Genomic DNA, 20,190 nt, shown 5'->3' on the forward strand with positions numbered 1-20,190 from the left:
AATCCTTTCTGTATCCAACGTATGATTTGATTAAGTTGCACAGGGGCCAAACGTCTTCTCGGCATGAATGATGCATCGATAGTGCTTCATATCTTCAATTTTTGTCAATTCAAATCAAAAAAGGTTTCAAATCAAATACATGGTGTTTCGTGCACCATTTGCAACCTGTTACAATTGATGGATTTCAGAGAGCTTGATTATTCTGAAAGAGAATATCTTAAAACAACTTGAAATATTCTAGTTTCTCATGAAAGAAAACGTGTATAACAGATGTTCTAGGAACTCAAAAAACTCCACAAAGAAAAAAATTTATACTAGATCCCTGTCAAATTGAGCAGTGTATTTTGTTTAATGTGCAGAATGAATAAGAAACTCGGAATAAAATGTAGGTATACAATTGATTATAGAAACCCACTATTACAATATAGGTGCAAGAAGTAGTCTCCTTCTGTAACGCAAAATGATCGATTAAAAACAAATAAGCTTTTATTAGCTAATAATTCTGTATAAATTCTGCCGACAATACTAATAGAGTAAGATCCTAGAGCGACCAGACATAACTTATTTTCACACAGGTGAAACTTTAAGATCTCAGTAAAGTCTCATGTGCTTTGAATACCTGCGAACTTGTGGAGCTTGCCTATTGACACCTGGGCAGATACCAGGTGGCAAATGTAACTAAAAATAAGCGTTACTTAACTTATTTTCACATGGCTGATTTTTATATATGTTTTAAAGAATATTATTCTGAAGTTATATTATAAGTGACAGACACTTTCCATGGGCCAAAACTCTTGCCAGACGCTTTGAAGCTGCACAAAAAATAAATGAACTTTACTTATTTTCACATGTCTGTTATTGAAATATGTCATTGAAATAACTAAAAAGTTATATGTATTTCAGTTTATATGTATTTATATGAATTCAAACAAATAGTAGTGACCAAACATCCCCTAAACATGAAAATTATTTAGACGGAAGTGTGAGCGAGAGAGCACTATGCATGCGTTTCAGAGTGAGTGAGACTATGGTAACTCGGTTCCCTTTCACAATCTGTTGTCCCTTTACTCTATACTATACATTGATCGCACATGGCACATACACATACCTAAGAGTATCAACTTTTGCACATACACATCACATACTCATACCCAATAAACTGACTGCAATCATAGTCTCTTGTTAATTCAGATACAATAGGGTAGTATTTTCTTTCGAATTCTTAAATGCATGGACAGGCATGTCTCTCTTATTAAAAGATTAATTCTTTTACATTTTCGTGGATGATGCCAGGTTTTGCAAGCAACCGATTGCAGTACAGTACACTCTAGATTGTCCGAAATAATGTGGACCAAAGTGATTTCGGATAATCGAAATTTCGATTTATCAAATTTTTTTTTTGGAAAATAGGACTTTAGGATGCCTATATCATAAGATCGAGAAGAAAATAATAAAGTCCATTTATTTCTTGTGCAGCTTCAAAGCGTCTGGCAAGAGTTTCGGCCCATGGAAAGTGTCTGTCACTTATAATATAACTTCAGAATAATATTCTTTAAAAAAACATATATAAAAATCAGCCATGTGAAAATAAGTTAGTTAACACTTATTTTTAGTTACCTTTGCCATCTGGTATCTGCCCAGGTGTAACTAGGCAAGCTCCACAAGTTCGCAGGTATTCAAAGTACATGAGAATCTACTGAGATCCTAGAGTTTCATCTGTGTGAAAATAAGTTGTGTCTGGTCGCTCTGCGATCTTGGACTATAATTATAGAACGTGAATCCTAGGAAGGTTTTCAAAGTTTCGGAATTGTGTATGTCAAGGACGTACCTATAATTCATTCACTTTTATAAAAGCACAGTGTTGAAAAAAAATTTTTTTACTAGAAAGGAGTAAGGTTGGCACTCATAAAATGTAGTGAATGTCATAACGACGTTGCCACAACTTGTAGGGTGCAAAGGTTAGAGTTAGGATAGGTTAGGTTAGTCTATAATCTTTGGTAGGGTAGTAACGATTTGTCAAAATCAGCTGAGCGTTCGTTTCCGTGGGGCATTCGGATATCCAAGTACTTGGTGTCATTTGAGGACTTTATTTTAGGGTGAACGAACGCAAAAAGTTATCACAGTGTTATGGATTTCAGATGAATGTCATCGTAGAATAAGTTCCAGATAATTAATTCTTTTACAACATAGCGCTGATTTAAAACCCAAAAATGTTTTGACAATCGTTATAACCTCACATTTCCGTAAAATACAGTGTGTAGTGTGTCAAATTTCCATGGCCAACCGAGTGCTTTTATAACAGTGAATGGAATATAGTTTCTCCAGAATACAATGAATATATAGTTCTTGGTTTTGTATTGTTTATGCCATATTAAAGATGGACCTCATGATGATTTCATGTATATTTTGCTTCCTTTATAGACAACAACGAAAAAACTGTACGTTTCAAGCTTCCCCTCCAATTGGACTTCGACGATCTGGCCGGAGCCCTCATAGAGAAAAACCAACGTTCTAAGATGAACTGCATCGTAGAGAAGAAGAGAGCAGAACAATTGGTTGACCACCAGCCCAAGACCGTTGCTCTACCTTTTGGACTCAACTTGACGACCGACCCTCGTTTCGAACGAGTAACCGGGGAAAGAATGGCCATATTCTGCGAAAGTGGAACAGCACAAAGGTACAGACAGTCTTATAAAGGCGCATTTATACCAAACGAGCATTATTCGCGAACACTGTTTGCAAACAGTAGTACGGGCGGTGTAAACAGACATCGGCGTCGAACAGAGTTCGCAAACCCTGTTTTCGAACGTTTCAGAGAGCTCGAGCTCATTCGCCACATGCCGGTAAAGTAACGTTTCATTCTAAGGCAGTGTTTGCGAACAATGCACGCAATATGCACAGGCGGTGTAAACACTCATCCACGCCGAATAAAGTTTACGAAGCCTGTTTTAAAACGTTTTAAAATGCTCGATCCCGTTCCGTCTCATGTCGGTAAACCGACGAATCATCAAAGGGATTCAGATTTCCTTGCACATCTAGCGTCATATCATCGAAATCACCGGTGGACCGTGATAAGTTATTGGGTCTTGGTATTTAATTTATTTTGGTGAGATCTCTTGAATCGTGATTTCATAATTAATCAATCCATTTGAAATGGAGTCCATTTACGATGGCTTCACAGACAGACGATAATAATTTTCGATATTGATGGTTTTGAAATTCGGTAAAGGTACATGATACCATAAGAATCTTCCGTAGCCTAGGCTGACCAGATTATCCAATGTTCAATGACGGACGGACCTGATCAAAAGAAAAATTTTTTTTACCATTTTTTCCGATTCAGCCCTGATAAGAAGATATAGCCATTTTAGGTTTTCATAATGAGCTGTGCCATCCCTGGAAAAACAAATTACCTTCAAAATAACTAAATGAATCTGTGACGTCTGTGGATCTTTCAAAAAGAGTTGCATTCGGTCAAAATTACCCAATTTTTCGAATTTCACAGATATCTTTTATTTTTGAACTTCAAATTACTCGAAAACTATATTTCCAAATTCATTTCATTCGATAAAGCCTAGAAATAACATTTTTTTTATATTTTTTAACAACCTGTATCTTTTAAACCGAGCCGATTCGGAAAAAAACGGTATAGGAAAAAAGTGTTTCTTTTGACCTCAAGATTCTACTGTGAAATATTTGTACGAGTCTATAAGACTCACCCTGTATATGATTCCAGCTACTCAGTTTCCTACAAGGTATGGCGATAAAAAAAATCTATTTATTGAAAATAGAGAAATAATAAAAGTCTATCACAACACAAAAACGAAAATTTAATAATATTAATATAATGGTTGTGCATTACACTGTGGAATGAGAAAAGTGCTTCAGGCGTTTCTAGAGAAGCTTCTTCATCCCCAAAATTTGAATGCCTCAAATATTTGGTCAGGGAGGAAGACGCTGCTGCATTAAATTTTTTTTTATGTTCGTAACTTGAAACATGCCGTACATTATCTCTTCTTCCTCCAAATGCAATCTGAATTGGCCCAAACACTTCGTACATTGGACTTCAGAATCAAGTTTTGTGTTTTAAAAAATGGAAATTCTTTCGAAAGATCTTCCATAAATTTGCACTTTCTTTTTTTACTATCCATCTCAAATAATCTTGACAAAAATACTGAATTAAATTTTGACGGACGTTTTCCAGTGACGGACTTCTTGGACGATTGACGGACTGTCCGTCACAATGACGGACGTCTGGTCACCCTACCGTAGTCAAAAATCGTTAGTGCCAGTCTAACCGACGCTGGAAATGCTCTATCGATGATTGGTGTCTTTCTTGACACTTTTTCCTCAATTTTGTCCGATAATGACATGCGGCAGAAATTTCTAAAAAGTTCAGTTTCGTCCGCTCTCAAGTCATCTAGCAGCTGGGTATAATTTCTTCTTTTCAGAAAAGAATTCACCCAGGTTGTTCGTCTCCTCCTTTGGCGTAGAGTTCATTTGAGAGATTATTACTGTCAGAGACTCTGAGTACTATAGATTCAGTAGAAATTGCAATTTATTGCAATTTTTACTAATTGCATTATAGATAATGAGGGTTCCATGTCGGTGCACTTTAGAGAGACCTCGTTGAATTATCAAGAACAACTGCTCGTTCGGACAGGCGCGGGCTGTGTGAACACCTCCCATTCTGAGTTCTCGAACGTTTGAAAACATTTCAAAACGTTTCGAAACGTTTTGAAACGTTCGAAAACAATGCTCGTTTGGTGTAAATGCACCTTAAGTGATAATATATTTACCTGTAAGCCAGGTATTCGCCTTTGCCGTCAGATTCGCCTGTAACGAAACGCTTATCCTACCAATAGCTTCTTTGTCTAGATATCGAATCACCCATCCCTGCAAGAACCATGGACCTACCTTCCTTTCTAACCATATTTCTCAGTGGATGCAAACCTAATATGTTATATCTACTACCAGAGGGCAGCACTACAACTAGTGTGTCGTACAGTGACTCTAACAAGACTGTGGCGACATTTGGAAATGTTGATCTGTAATTCGGAATGCTGGATTGGGTCGCGTCACATCACGTGACCAAATCCGCCATGTTCTTGCAAAAATGATAGAAAACGTTGATGGAGTCACTGTAGTGTGTCGTATATGTTGGACAAATCTTACAGATTAAGATGTAGTCCGAACACTTTCAAACCTCCTATTTCTCCACCTTTCTATATCTCTTTGCCTTTCTCCTATGGCATATCCTAACTGCCAAGAGCGTTGCTTACCTCTCGCCTTTCTATGGTCGAAGAGATGATAATATATGCTTGGATATCTCTAATTCTGAGGTTGGTTGTAAATTACTACCAGGAAGTAACGGCTGCCGACACTGGGTTAACTAAAAGAGATAGATGAAAATGATCACTTGATCATTTTTTAAAGCTGTAAAAGTTCTATAAAAAACAATCCGCGATATCTTACTTTCGAGGATAACCCACGACAACAAATTTAAACATTTTTATTTCAATCCAAAATAATATTGCATTTGGAGATGGTCTTTATATAGCTCCATAACCAAATGTCCAATTCTGATGGAAATTTCACTAGAGTGTAGAGAAGAAATTACGATAAAAATCGATTTTTGTCATAAACAAGTCGTCTAACTTCGGAGGATAATCATTTGAAGGGGGTTCTTGACTGGCACCATACACCTCTATGTGAACAAAAAAGAGACAGGTAAATGCCCGACGATCATTTCTCTTTTTCTATAAAAAAGCCAATTTCATGCTGACATTGCTCAGTCCATGTCTCTATGTCTATGACTGCCGCGTACGGCATACTTTTCTAACGGATATTTTGTGAGATACAATAGGTTAAGGAAATACGAATTTAGGCAAGAAAGGCTACTTCGAGGCGAGGTTATAGAAATATTGCGATAGCGAAGCCGCGGGTTTAAGCAAGTGTACCTGTGCCTTTAGATATCAACGGTCTCAAAAAATCATCATACTGAGGAATTATCTGAGTGGAACATTTATATTGTGTTAAAATTGAACACTTAACCTATTTTGTTTCAGTATGATATAAAATTCTTGAAGGATATTAGTCTCAGATGGTGTGAAGGTACATTGATCCGTATTTGGCATATCATAATATCTATAATATAATGATAGATCAAATTATTCAGAACATCAATAAAGATAGGTAATGCATTTCCTGGAAATCATCATCATTAACCTAGTAATGGCGTAATATTCATTTGAAATCATTCCAATAGAGAGTCCGTATAACAGACCAAATAATCTACCTCCATTCATCGCGTGAAAATTCTTTCCACCTTCAGATACAGTGGTCATAATTGTTTGCCGAAGGATATTGTGCATTTAATTCATGTCCTTAATCATCTGTGAATCATGGATTCACTACCAAGTCAAGTGAAGAGAAATTAAACGCAATATAACTCGTTCTGATTGTTCCATGTCGGCCTAAGTACTTTCTAATGTCGACTACGAAGATCTATTGTTGTGAGGTGAATAATTTCTCCATGTTTCCTCCCATACAATCAGATTTTTCACGTGTTTCGAATAATGGATCTTTCGAGACTCTTCTTTCCCCTTTACACCTTCCGTAGTTGAAACTAGGCGGCAATAAGCATTCTCATAATCTCTGGTGATTGTCATCTCTCAATAGAGGTTCCTTATTTTATTTTATTTGCTGCTCAAACTCACTCTAAATAACGGCAATAAAGTAGATAAAATTGTGTCAGCTACTTCCTCGTTCTTTTTGAGAAATTATATGGCCGTATCAATAACTTGAAATATCAGGTATCCAAAAAGTTGGTTTCAGCTTTCTTCAAATATTGCACTGATGTGGCGGATACTTGATGAAAATCCATAATTGAACTTAGATCATACGATTTTCACAAAATTAGTGTTTAAAGCACGACAAGTGTTTCGCTATCACAATAGCTTCTTCAGGTGGGTGAATCTTTTAAATTCAAGCGCTTACAGTAATGGAAGTTGTTCTCATACGCTCATGTAGCGTTTTATTTGTGAATAGTTTATTTTAATTACTTATATTTAGTATTCGTTCGAACCTTCGGCTTTGTTTTCGCCTTACATTTTCTCAGAGTAGTAAGTGATGTAGGAACGTATAGGTACCAATTTCAGGTTCATTCATTTTTATAATTTCTATTTATATCGATTGAAATTCAATCTGAGAGGACATGTTCTGAAACTTTTTAGGGTTTTCACTCCCAGTCTTTGAAACAAAATCGATTAAAAACTTGAAATAAGCGATATGCTCCTGCGTAAATTCTCTAATTTGTCAGGAGCAAATTAGGTGGAAAAAATTATTGCCTGGCAATGAACGAAGAATGGTAAAACTTCGTAATGTTTCGGAGTCCATAAAGTTCCATTTTTTTATTATTTCAAGTTTCTTATTTGATTTTGTTTCAGAGACTGGGAGAGCGAAAACCCAAAAAAATTTCAGAAAATTTATATGCTTGTCAGAATTCATCAATTATAATTCTACGAAAATTACATGTTCTTCAAAAATATCAATCACTCGTAAATGAAAAAAAAATTCAAATTCAATAGTTGCAACCAATTCATCTGTATAATAAAAAAAGACTGAAAAAAGAGAACGCCATCGATGACCACTTTCAAACTCAGCACCAATAGTATATCCTTTTCTAGTATAAATAAAATAAAGTTGATAAAGAGTTATATGTCATTGTAAATATCTCAATATATAGAGAAAAAGTTGCTCAATTTGTTCTTGTCCCTTTTTATTTTTTCAATAATTTTAATTTTCTGTTACATAAATATAGGAGAAAAAGTAACTTCTTCCTTTTAAACGTTTGCGTAACAGTGTTATAACACCACTGCAATTTCTACCTTCTCATGTACAAAAAAAAAAGATTTAATGAAGTAAATATCAATTTTTTTTACTTACACACTTTTTTCATTGTGTATCCTCTTTGCAGATAAGTGATCCCGATGATGGTAAATTGGCTACTTAGATTCAGATCGTAACACTTGTCGATATTCATATCGGCGGGTGGTATGCATCTGAATTAATTCTTATTAGTGTATTCATTGCCTTCCTGTTAAGTCGTGATCATTCCTTCATTATTTTGCCGCTGGTATCAATTCTGCCGTGAACTGAACGTGTTCCCACCTTCTCAATTCTACACGCATGTTGTCTGCATGAGGCATTTAAGCTTACTGAATTAGAGAAAATATGGGACATATGCCATTTTCTTCCTATGAGTTTCGATCTGGGAGGGGATTGAACCAAATCTCGTTTCATACTGGATGGCGCTCGAGTATTACTCGATAATACTCAGAAGCGACTACCACTATTTAAATAGGGTCCATCAATTCCAAACGTTTTTCCATCGGAAAAAGATGTGCTGCTCTGACGAGGTAAATGAGACCATGGTTAGCATCTGCTCTTCTTCGGTGGAACATTCTCCATTCAAGTTATCCCGACGATGGCAAATTAGCTAGTTTAATTCAGATCCTAACACTTTTCGATATTCATGTCGGAGGGTGGGATGCATCTGAATAAATTCTTATTAATGATACATAATGTTCAATTCGAACAACTTCATCGTTCTCGAATCCCAATTGATTCAATACAACACGTTTTTCAGTTCCATATGTAAATGCATAATTTTTTTGCAGTGCCAGTCCATCGAAGAATCAGCAAGAAGAAAACAATGAAGATGAGGATCAGGACGAAGAAACTATTATGATCCAACCAGTCATGATTCCAATTCCACAAAGCCATTACCCTACCCATATGGCCCAACAGATGCAACCTCAAATAGTTCCTCAGCGTATGGTTCCTCAACATATGATCCATCAGCAAATGGTTCCTCCGCAGATGATGGCTCCAAGAATTATTCACCACCAAATGCCTCAATACCCACCACAACCCGAATCCCAACAGATCCAACTCCAAGAACACATCATGGTACAACCACAGCATATTCCACAACAACAATTCAGGCCTTACCCTCCTCCACCAACTCCTATGGAAACTATGAGGCCACCAATGCCCCACCCTCAGATGGTTCAAGAAGAGCAAGGCAATAACGGTTTCCCACCCAATAACGTCCTCCGTCAGATTGCTCAACAAATTATTGCCCAGAAAATAATGGAAGCACAGAAAGAAAAGGAAGAACAGCAGAACCAGGAAGCCAGACAACAAACTGAGAACTCTGATGAAGAAAGAGTTAGATTCCCTGGCGCTGAAAATATGGTAGGATAAACTGAGTCTTCAGCAATTGTAATGATAATCAAGTTGAACAAAATCCATACATAACTATAGTTCCTTGATTGCGAGAAGAAACCATTATTTTCATCTATTTTTCAGATGACTTCTCCAAGAATGTCTATTCCACAAGCTGTCTTGAACCAATTGAGCCGTCTGTCTTCTAACAGAGACGTTATTGTCGCCGTAGCAGAACCACCTAGCAATGAGGAACAGCAATCGCAAGAAGGGCAAATGAACATCATCCAAGAACAAAGGCCACAAGAAATCAGAGTGATCCAGGAACCCAGGACCAACCCCTCCCAAATGAACGGTCGCCAAACCTATGCTAGATCTATGCCAATAGATATTCCAGAACGCATGATGAAACAAGAACAAGAACAGGAACCCGAAGCACAAGCTACTGAAGAATTAAGACCACACTGTATGTATATTTTATAAACACATTTGTAAGAGATAGGATTCTTTGTCCTTCACGAACTCCCCTTCGAAAGCACAGCGAAGTTTCAAATATAGCTCAATCTGATATTTCTCCCATATTAGCTCAATGATATTGCTGATTCAGGTTGGTGATTTAAAAATTTCAAATTTTCGTCAGGATAAATTTGTTGCAGCAGTCATGAATAAAAAATGAGGTTGGAACATATTAACTTCCTCAGAATTTGGCCAATTAATATCTCGATTTTCGTCTCGAAAGTACATGTAAGAATATTGTGAATAGGATTGTGAGTTTGAAAGACCAAGACATTACATTCTTGAACCTCTTTTAGTTCATGGAAATTCTATGCTTGAAAGTGGTTCAAGAATTTGATCATTGTTTTACTGAAACAGTGTAAACGGCCATTATTGGGCTATCTTTATGAGTTGTGAGGAGATCTGAGATATATTATGGTGTCATTCCATTGGGCTCCGGTTAGGGTTGTTCGGCCTCTATTGATGTAGAGCATCGCACTTGAAGATGAGGGAAGAGGCTTTATTTTCACACAATCTTCGAGATGATTCCTCTTTAAATGAAAACCAAGGTTTTTAGGTAGGTATTGAGCTAGGGAGACTCTATTTCTTAAACTTGAGGATTGATTCCAAAAATAATTCCGAAGTAGTTTTCTATTCCACTCTCTTCTTTTACTCTTGGCCGTGGTTCTGGTTATTCCAACTACCGGTTCTGGAGCAGTAACTATAACTACTAGCATTGTTTAGTAAGCCGATCTGCTTTCTCGTTTCCTAGAATGCCCCTATGTTCTGGCACTCACCGAAGAGTAATTGCATACTCGCAAAGACTGGAAGATTTTCTCGGCATTACCAGATCATCTTGGGTTTGTGTTCCATGCAACCAACAGTTTTGAGAGCAACCCAGCTGACAAAGTACCTATACGACGCTTTTTACGTCTTAACTTTCCTGTCAAATTTTCTCTCACACACGTAACAATTGCGTCGATTTCTCTTTGAATATTGTGGATATACAATCCATTAGGATTTAGACTGCTCATATTTTTGGGTTTAGCCAAATATACCCCCACCTGTACCTCTTATTGTATTGGATCTATCTGTAATCGAGATAATATCTGCCAGTTACGAAGTTCGATATACGATCCATTTGCTTCCATTGTTGCATTTTAGGCAAACAGAAAAAAAATTAATTAGAAATCCTGCAAGTCGGTCAAAATTACAATCACAGGCCGGAGTTCATATGGTAACCAAGTACAATCTGCTCTATCACTCATACCCCTGATGGAAAAAAAATATTACGAAAAAGGAATATATACCTACTTCGATCGAAAAATAAGTGAACAATCATAATATTATGTAATGATAGTTTTAATGTCTGGTAATATAATGTAAGGAAGGTTTTAGCGGCATGCAGACAGAATTCAATTCCTGTCTGCATGGCGCTAAAACCTTCCTTACATAATATTATGTATGCAACATTACAGAAGTAAACAGAAAAAAGATGTGAACATATGAATCCTACTGAAAATAAAATGTTCCTATATATATACATTGTCAATTAACAGGAATCGCATTGCCGCGATGACATAATATAAAGTTGGACTCAATCAAATCAGGTTTTCTATCGAAATTCAAGGGTTTCAGAGAACATAAATGTGTATCCAACTTTAACGTATTCACTGTATTATTTTCACATTCCATCGATATTCCACATGCATGATGTTTGTGCATTTATTTTTTTGCTGATGCTTGATATTGATACTTTCTCTATTCTCATGGATTATGACTGTTATCAGCAAAATGCACGACAAATTGGGATAACAAATTCCTCTTACAAAAGTGTCATCATTGCGTTCTGATGAAGACATTTTTTTGCTGATGCTTGATATTGATACTTCAACATCAACTTTCTCTGTTCTCATGGATTATGAATGTTATCAGCAAAATGCAGGACAAATTGGCATAACAATTTCTCCTACAAAAATGTCATCATTGCCTTCTGATGATGACATTGCTTGTTGGGTGCAGTGCCTACCGAACTTCTGAAATAATAATATATTATTTATAGATGTACAACCAAGATCTGTACGTGCAAAACGTGCTGTGGATACCCTACTCGAAAAGTCTTCCAAGAGGGTGAAACGTTGCTCCTGTGACTGCTCCTGCTGAGAACATCAGCCGGAAGGTTTGGAATTGGTGGTTGATATCTTATTTTTATACATAACTTGGAATATATTATATTTTATGTAATGTAAATATTTGTAGAGGTAAACATGTATGGAACACATATTTAGGTAGAATTTACTTTTGTGCATATTATTAGACAAACATTTGTAATTTTCGCCTTGATTTTGCATTTGATGATATTTGTCGACTCCAAAGTAATTGTGATAGATTTTGTAACAAAACGGAAATTTGGAATAAACGAAATTTAACATGATGGAATTGAGTTATTATATAACTAACAAGAAGTGCCCACTCGCTTCGCAGGTCGAATTTCCTTTACTCTACTCCCCAGGTTATATTGAAAAAAATATAGAAGCAAACAACATTTCAATGTCAAAATATTTTATAACTCAACATATTCTCCTCCTAATTGGATACATTTATTACAGCGAACCTGCAACGTCTTTAGACCTTCCAAAAAAAATGTTTCTTCTTGCTATGCAAACCAGACCTCCACTGCCTTTATTACCTCCTCGTTGGAAGAAAATTTACGACCCTTCAAACTTTTTTTCAGTTGAGGAAACAGATGATAGTCGGATGGAGCCAAATCTGGTGAATAAGTAATTCAAACACTAAATCCCGAATTTTTTGCATGGCAACATGAGATTTGCGTGCAGGGGCGTTGTCCTGCAAAAACAAAACACCTTTGGATAGCTATCTGCGTCTTTTCTCTTTAATTTTTTCCCGTAGAGTGGTCAGTAATGTCGACTAGTAATCTGCGAATATTGTTTCCCCTTATCCAAGCAATAAATCATGATTCTCCATGGCAATTCCAAAAATCTGAAGCAAGAACTTTTCCAGCAGATTTTTGGACGCGAAACTTCTTAGGTCTTGGAGAACCAGAGTGACGCCATTCCATCGATTGTTGCTTTGTTTCTGGATCGTAGAAATGTACCCAAGACTCATCCATAGCCATAGCAACAATTTATTGGTTTAAGAAGTCTACATCGTTTTCAAATCGAGCACAGATCGAACGCGATGCTTCTACCCCTGCACGCTTTTGGTCAACATTCAAACATTTGACGGTCCATTTTGCAGCAATTTTTCTCATGTCCAAAGTGATGTGAACTATATGATGAACGCGTTCGTATGAAATATTCAGTGCTTCAGATATCCGTTTTAGTCCAATTCAACGGTCTGATAAAATCATGTCATGAACTGCATCGATATTTTCGGGGACTGACACAGAAACTGGCCTTCCCGATCGGTCATCAACTTCAATGGAAAATTTACCTCTTTTGAAGCTTGCAGTCCAATTTTTCACGGCCGCATAAGAAGGACATTGATCGCCAAGTACAGGGGTCAGCATAAGTCAGGCAACCAATTTGCATCAGGCAAATTTGCATTAAGATAAATAAATGCAGCGTCAAAATATATTTATAAAAAAATAATACAAAAGGTATTCGAAAAAGGGTTACTGTAAGTGTACTCCCGCACACATAACGCGTAGTGCGGCGGAGCTCCATCCTGCATGAAATGGCGGATGTCGAAATTTCGAGAGCGTTGCCTGACTTATGCCGACCCCTGTATATTAAGCATAACTTTGTAAATCTGCTCACCTCTTAACCCTTTTAAATACAGGTACTTGATGATGGCTCGATACTCCAATTTTTCGATTTTCATAATTTCGGTGGACATCTTCTTTCTTTTAATTTATTGTGCAACTCTGGTTTACTTTTTTGAACTCAAACTTCACCCTGACACTTCTTACACTGACACTCATGAGTTATTGTTCGTTGCTATGGTAACGCAATATTTTTTATGCCATTTTCTGAAATGGCGATAATGAATATGTTGAAAAATCACAGATGAAATTTTATTTATTCGCATATTAATATATATTTACATACTATTATTATACAGTGGGGCCAACGAAAACTTAACACCTCAATTTTCCGGCTTTGAAAGGAAAATATGCAAAGTCGCTCAGAACCGTCAATTTCTGATTCGAACTTTTCCGCTCTTCGCATCGCCTTAACTGCCACCCCCTAACGGAGATGAGTAGAACTCCTTTATTTTGAATAGGGATGAGGGGTGTTGCGATACCTCATGTTGAAGATCTTATCGAGTACTATCTAATCCTGAAATTTCGCTTCAAAGTTTCCATCGATAACGAAATGACAGGTAAAAAGTGAAAGAGTACTCACTTTTGTGATTAGTTCATTAAATGTTGGAAATGGGCACCATCACTTCCATGCAGTAAAATAAGTTTCGAGTTTCGCTGAAAACGTTGATGTACTTTACTCAAGATCATAGATTAACTTGAAAATACAGGGTGTTTCCTAATTGAATGTCAATATTTATGGGGGTGAGTTTCGGGCCAATTTTAAGAAGAAAATTTTATATGAACATATGTCCTAAACGTCTTACCTTTTGAGATACAAGGTGGTATTATTTAGACAGTCAGTGGCACGTCACTGACATGAGCAAATTTGATCTCTTGAATTTTTTTAGTCCGACTTACAGGTTTCACCTAAAAAATTAAATTTACGTATGTCTCTGCATGGTGATATTGTCATATGCATGTATAAAGGATATTGTTATGATCATGCAGAGAAACGGTTTTTATTTTTTCAAGCGGAAACTGTGAATCGGATTAAAAAAAGTCAAGTGATCAATTTTGGTAATGAATGATTGGGAATTTCAAAAATAATATTCATTTCATTAAAAATCATGGCGTACCATCAATGTCTGCCAAAATATGTAGGTCAAATTACGTACGAACGCCACTGGTGGAAATTAAGAAAAAAGTGCCTCTTGATTCATAGTATACATGTTTGACAAATTTCATTGAAATATTTGAAGTGGTATTGTAGATATTGATAATAAATGATTCATTTTTGAAAACTTTACCACCCTGTATCTCAAAAGATAAGACGTTTAGGACATATGTTCATATGAAGTTTTTTCTTGAAATGGGCCTTAGAATCACCCCCATAAATATTGACATTCAATTAGAAAACACCCTGTATCCAGTGCCATCTGTTGGGATGGTAAAGTGAACACGAAACATAATTCTAAAATTGATGATTAGGTGTCGTTGTATTCGAAACAAGCGGATCGTAATCACTCGTGAATGATCGTGATATATTACCGAGTCTCAATGGTCAATGTTCAGCACGACTAATGCCCGTTTCCCCTAATTTTTTAGGCTTAGTTGAGCAAATATTGAATTTTTAGGTAGCCTAATTCTGATTCGTTTGCGCCAACCCCAATTCCAAATGAATATTGACGGCAAGGTGCAGAAAAGATTCGAAAAATCACTTTATGACAAGAAGGTTTCAATCGAATCATTTCGAGTTTTATGTGAAATAGTGGCAATGAAAAGGATTCGATTCAATATAATCGAGTGAGAAGACAGAGAAGTACTCAGAGATATCTTCCAGATGCTACACTACAAGAAATTTCAGTGACTTTGTAGATACTAGAAAATACGAGGACTGAAAATTTTAGAAGATTCGTATTAGTTCTCATTTTTGATTGAAAATAATTTCGCAATCAACAGCTAATACGAATCATTCTCAGATTTTCTTTTGGAAATTTTTCAGATGTTTGTCTGGATTACTAGGAGAAAATTTGAAATGTGCAATACAGAATCCTTTCCAATTTATTTTTTTTTTCAAATTAATAACTGTACCGTAAAAACAGATGGCGCTAAAGTATGTTTTTCAATACAGTGACTCTATCAAACACATTGGCGACAATTGTGGTCTCGTTTTTCATCGTTTTAGCAAGAATATGGCGGATTTGGTCACATGACGTGACGTGAGCCAATCCGCATTCCGAATTAGAGATCATAGCATTGAAATCTGTGCTTCTAAGCCGCCATATTCTTGCTAAATTCCCAATTGTGTTTGATAGAGTCACTGTATTTTTCAAGCGGGCTATTTATTCTCTGTTCATTTAATATATGCTCAAGATTTATGATGTAATTTGACTGCATTCCTCAATGATCCGTTCTCGCGAATAATCTATTGACTCAGGCTGAGAAGCGTAAATCTTGGATTTCAGGTGACCCCATAAGAAATTTCCAGTGGAGCCAGATCAGGTGATCTGGGTAGCCACTCAATATGTCCCCTTCTTCCAATCCAGGCATGAGGAAATTTTTATGTAAAACGCTCAAACATTCAATTGTTGGAGAAGCGGAGTATGCACCTCACGAGAGAATCTTGGATTTTCATCTGACCAACCTACAGTTATGCTGGTTTAAAATGCCGTTAAGGTGAAATGAACACGTCAGAAATAAATATCGAACATGCAGTTTTGATTAGAGTTAATTATTTCATTGACAACTTCATAAAACTGGAGTCGGCGATAGGGATCATCCACATTCTGTTCCTAAACCAATCGTATCTTATTAGAATGGAGTTAATGTTGTTTGGGGCTTCTCATGATTGTTGTGCCCGAAACAACATATACATCGGGCAATTTCCTAGTACTAAAGGTCGCATCCATTGCTACATGACTTAAGTCAGCCACGTCCCTCGTTACATTTCTTTCATGCACCCCCTTTTTGGTGAGACTAAACCAGTAGCGTCAAATTTGGTTACCAGTCTCTCAATGTAAGCAGCGGATACCTACATTTTTTCAGGACGTCGCGTCGGTCGCTAAATAAATCCGCTGTAATTCGCTTCGACACACTTTTAACATTCTCAAAAATTCACGATAGACTAAGGTAAATCAAAAACATGGACCGACAAAAAATTTACAACATAACTATTAAATACCTTCGAAATGTAACGGATTTTGAAGATTAATCTTCAAAACAAAGATTATAGAGTAGAAATTTCCAATCCAAATCCAATTCTGGAACACTCATAGATAAACTAATCCCTCTAGATGGCCAACGTACGTTCTAAAGCCTGGTCGCGCTAACACCAGCGCCTCTTGTGTTTGTATGCTGAACTAATCGTAATTTGGCGGGAATTCAAATCACTGTCGACGACATGATTGATTTTATTTTATTTTATTGGGCTATTTCCATCATTTTGGATTATTCTCTCGAGAAAATAATTCAAATGATGGAATTAGCCCGACAAATTATTCTAGAATTCATACAAAACGTATTTTGGGTGAAGAAATAGAGCATATTCAATATAAGATAAGATTTATTTACCACAATGATATAAGGTACAGAAATATGTATTATGGAAAAAAAGTGAAATAATTTTGAAAATAAATTCAGTGTCGCATTCAACATTGGACAGGCAAATTGAAATCTATATACTTTCAGACAATATTTTCTATAGGCATAATTGAAGAAGTAGCAATCCAAATTTTGTCAATTATAATTGGTGAAAATTTCTTTGAACATTATAATTATAGCAGAAAATGGACAAATTCATTTATATCTTCAGACAAGGAATCGGCAAAATTATGGTGTTCAAAGCTTTACCACAATAGTTAATGAGATCCCAGCAACACTAAGCGTAACTGTCTTAACATTAAGCATTAATAAGTAATGGGGCATCACTTTCTGTTACATTTTGTCGAAATCAGATACATTTGGTTGACATCGGGAACATTTGTTTAAAATCTGTTATACAGTGGCATGGTTCCTGACATCCAGCATTAGTACCTAAAAATATTACAACCCAATAAGAATTTTTCAAGGATATGGATTGAATTCTTCATATTTCAAATACTTCGAGAGTTCAATTTCGGAATGAGCATACACTATCAACTATTAATAAATACATTAGGTGCTCACCTAGCTCATTCATTTACATATTTAATCCTCTACTTTTAGCAGTTTCATTATTAGTCATAATGAAAAAAAAATTACTAATCCCAAAAATTTCAATTTTCTTTTATCGATTCATCAGACAGGAACTGTCGAAGATAAAAATTCTATTTTATGTACGTCGAAATGGCCTCAAAAGTAAACATCCATGGAAACCTCCATGTAAACATCAAATATGAGAGAAAAGCAACGATCGACCTGCCAAATTATATCCTGGCGTTTGTATGCCGAACTAAAAAACCGAAACCAGAAATTCACCGCTAGTTGGCGGCATATATATATTATATTCTATATCGATAATGGGACCTCGAAAATTGAAGCCAGCCCGTGGCCGGAATCGACTTATGCGCATGTGCAGAAATATTAAGAATAAAAATACCTCATTAGTTCTGTCTCTTTCTGATACATGGTTTTATGAATTGACAGGAATGAAATGATTTTACTTCACAACCATTTGAATATTTTCGACCTTAACCTATCAATATGTTGATATTGGTTTGAATCAGGTTCAAACTCAGTATAATTTGTATTTCTTCGTTGATTTCTAATAACTAGAAGTCAAAATTCTTGAAACTTCATCATTTTGCAACACTAGACGCTTGGATTCATAACAAAAGTGAAATATTATGTGTAATCCACAGAAAACCTGCGGAGTGCGGAGACTAACAAAAGTGATGTTGAATCAACAAAATTGTAGGACTGTGAATACATTTTTCTAGGTTGTTCACTATCGTATATTGTCTGCATTGTATCTAGATAAGTCTGTTATTGTCTTGAAATTCAGTTGGGAGTTGAGGTAATAATTCTAGTTCAATTTATATGATTGTTTTTTCAGCACTGAAATAGTGAAATATCTAAATCGACATCTATATATATAAAGCTCAACTGTAGTTACTAGTATCTACAAGTTTCTCATCTTCTGGCAATATTCTTATTGCCAAATTGATTATTGTATTGCTTCTATTGAAGCATGGCTCTTTTAATGAGCACTCTGTACTTTTATATATAAAATATAACTACATATTACATTAAATGTTGACCAAAGAATATTTTTTATTGAGTATTGAGTAGATTTACAAGAGGGGAAATTCAGGAGGTGAGATAAGTATGATGTTGACACAAACACGCAATATTGAAACTGGTATGAAACAGTAATATTAAACGAAATTGTTATTATGTCACTCTTGAGTTTACTGAGTATAGACAATACCATTCCTATTCGGCACTTATTATTTCACAAATCATAATAATATTGAGTGAATAGTTTTGATGCACTCATTTGGTTTGATCTCTTTTCGTTGATTTATATGAAAGTTGAAAAAAACGGATAAATTCTCGATGAATTCAATATTCATTAACTTTCGCGTCGAATAAAATTCTTCTCAAAATGTGTACAAGAATTTGAAATAAATCATCATTCGAATTCATTCAACGTCAAATATAAAAACAAACTAACCAATATCTTAATTGTCATTTTCGAACTTCTAATTCGCGCATGCGTACAAGTGGATTCCTCCCAACGATTTGGCTTAACTTTTTGTCGTAGTCTAGAACGCGTGTTATCGATATTGGTATAATAGATATATGGTTGGCGGTCTAGAGGGATTATTTGTCTATGGGAACACTGCTTCAGAGGCGTCTCGAGTCTATGCACATCGATCTACTGCCAAATTAGATAACTCAACAAATGCATCAGATTTTTATGATGCCCATAGAATTCTACGAATTTTTTCATTTACTGTCACATTTCGTTACGTTTTCATTATTTTGAGTGTTCTAAATTCTTTGAACCCATGGGGGACGCAGATAAAGGTCAAAAAATATTCGTCAAGGCATGTGCCCAATGCCACACTATCGATAAAGGTGGGAAACACAAGGTCGGCCCCAACTTGCATGGAATATATGGAAGAAAAACTGGACAAGCACCTGGTTTCTCTTACACTGATGCGAACAAAAACAAAGGTATTGTCTGGGATGACAATAACCTGGATGTCTATCTTACAAACCCAAAGGCTTTCATTCCCGGCACGAAAATGATTTTCCCAGGTTTGAAGAAAGCTGAAGATAGAAAGGATTTAATTGCCTATTTGAAGAAAAACGTATAGATCAGAACAACTTCCTACCATTTATGATAGTGTGTAGTTGGGTATGGCACTTAAATAAATTCGTTCCAAACTAGAATAATAAAGAAAGTGTTATCGTAGTTTTTCCAGTTTGTGAATTTATATATTATGGTTAAAGTACTTATGGTTTTAGTACTTTTTAGTTTATATTATTCTGATAATAATGAGCTCACGAATTCGTTGTTTGAATATAGAATTGAATAAGACACACAGATTTTTTATTGTGTCATCAATAGAAAACGCCGTAATCTCTAATGAGAATTACATCGTTATTATGCCAGTTGTGCCTCAACTTTTACCAATTTTTCTTCTCAAATTGTAGATACATACTTCGATTTGTTCATCAGGAACCTCAATTAGCAGAGATTGGTTACATTA

At 35.8% G+C, this 20,190-nt stretch overlaps 2 protein-coding genes across 2 annotated transcripts in view; both read left to right on the forward strand.

Moving 5' to 3' along the window:
- Positions 1–12,160, forward strand: part of LOC123316120 (putative uncharacterized protein DDB_G0271606) — a 61,581-nt gene extending 49,421 nt beyond the window's left edge. Inside the window, exons 4-7 of the mRNA XM_044902104.1 lie at positions 2,422–2,677; positions 8,682–9,261; positions 9,376–9,697; positions 11,789–12,160. Of these exons, the coding sequence (XP_044758039.1) occupies positions 2,422–2,677; positions 8,682–9,261; positions 9,376–9,697; positions 11,789–11,889 (1,259 nt within the window). The 3' untranslated portion in view covers positions 11,890–12,160. The remainder of the gene's footprint in view (positions 1–2,421; positions 2,678–8,681; positions 9,262–9,375; positions 9,698–11,788) is intronic.
- Positions 12,161–19,410: 7,250 nt separating this feature from the next.
- Positions 19,411–19,915, forward strand: LOC123315563 (cytochrome c-like). Its single transcript, XM_044901310.1, has one exon. The coding sequence runs from the start codon at positions 19,483–19,485 to the stop codon at positions 19,792–19,794; it is 312 nt and encodes a 103-aa protein (XP_044757245.1). The 5' UTR covers positions 19,411–19,482; the 3' UTR covers positions 19,795–19,915.
- Positions 19,916–20,190: the final 275 nt, after the last annotated feature.

Source organism: Coccinella septempunctata, chromosome 1 (genome assembly GCF_907165205.1).
Source record: "Coccinella septempunctata chromosome 1, icCocSept1.1, whole genome shotgun sequence".
Classification (NCBI taxonomy): Eukaryota; Metazoa; Arthropoda; class Insecta; order Coleoptera; family Coccinellidae; genus Coccinella; species Coccinella septempunctata.

Excerpts from the sequence above, each read along its gene's own strand:
- LOC123315563 (XM_044901310.1), top strand. The coding sequence starts at position 19,483 with ATGGGGGACGCAGATAAAGGTCAAAAAATATTCGTCAAGGCATGTGCC.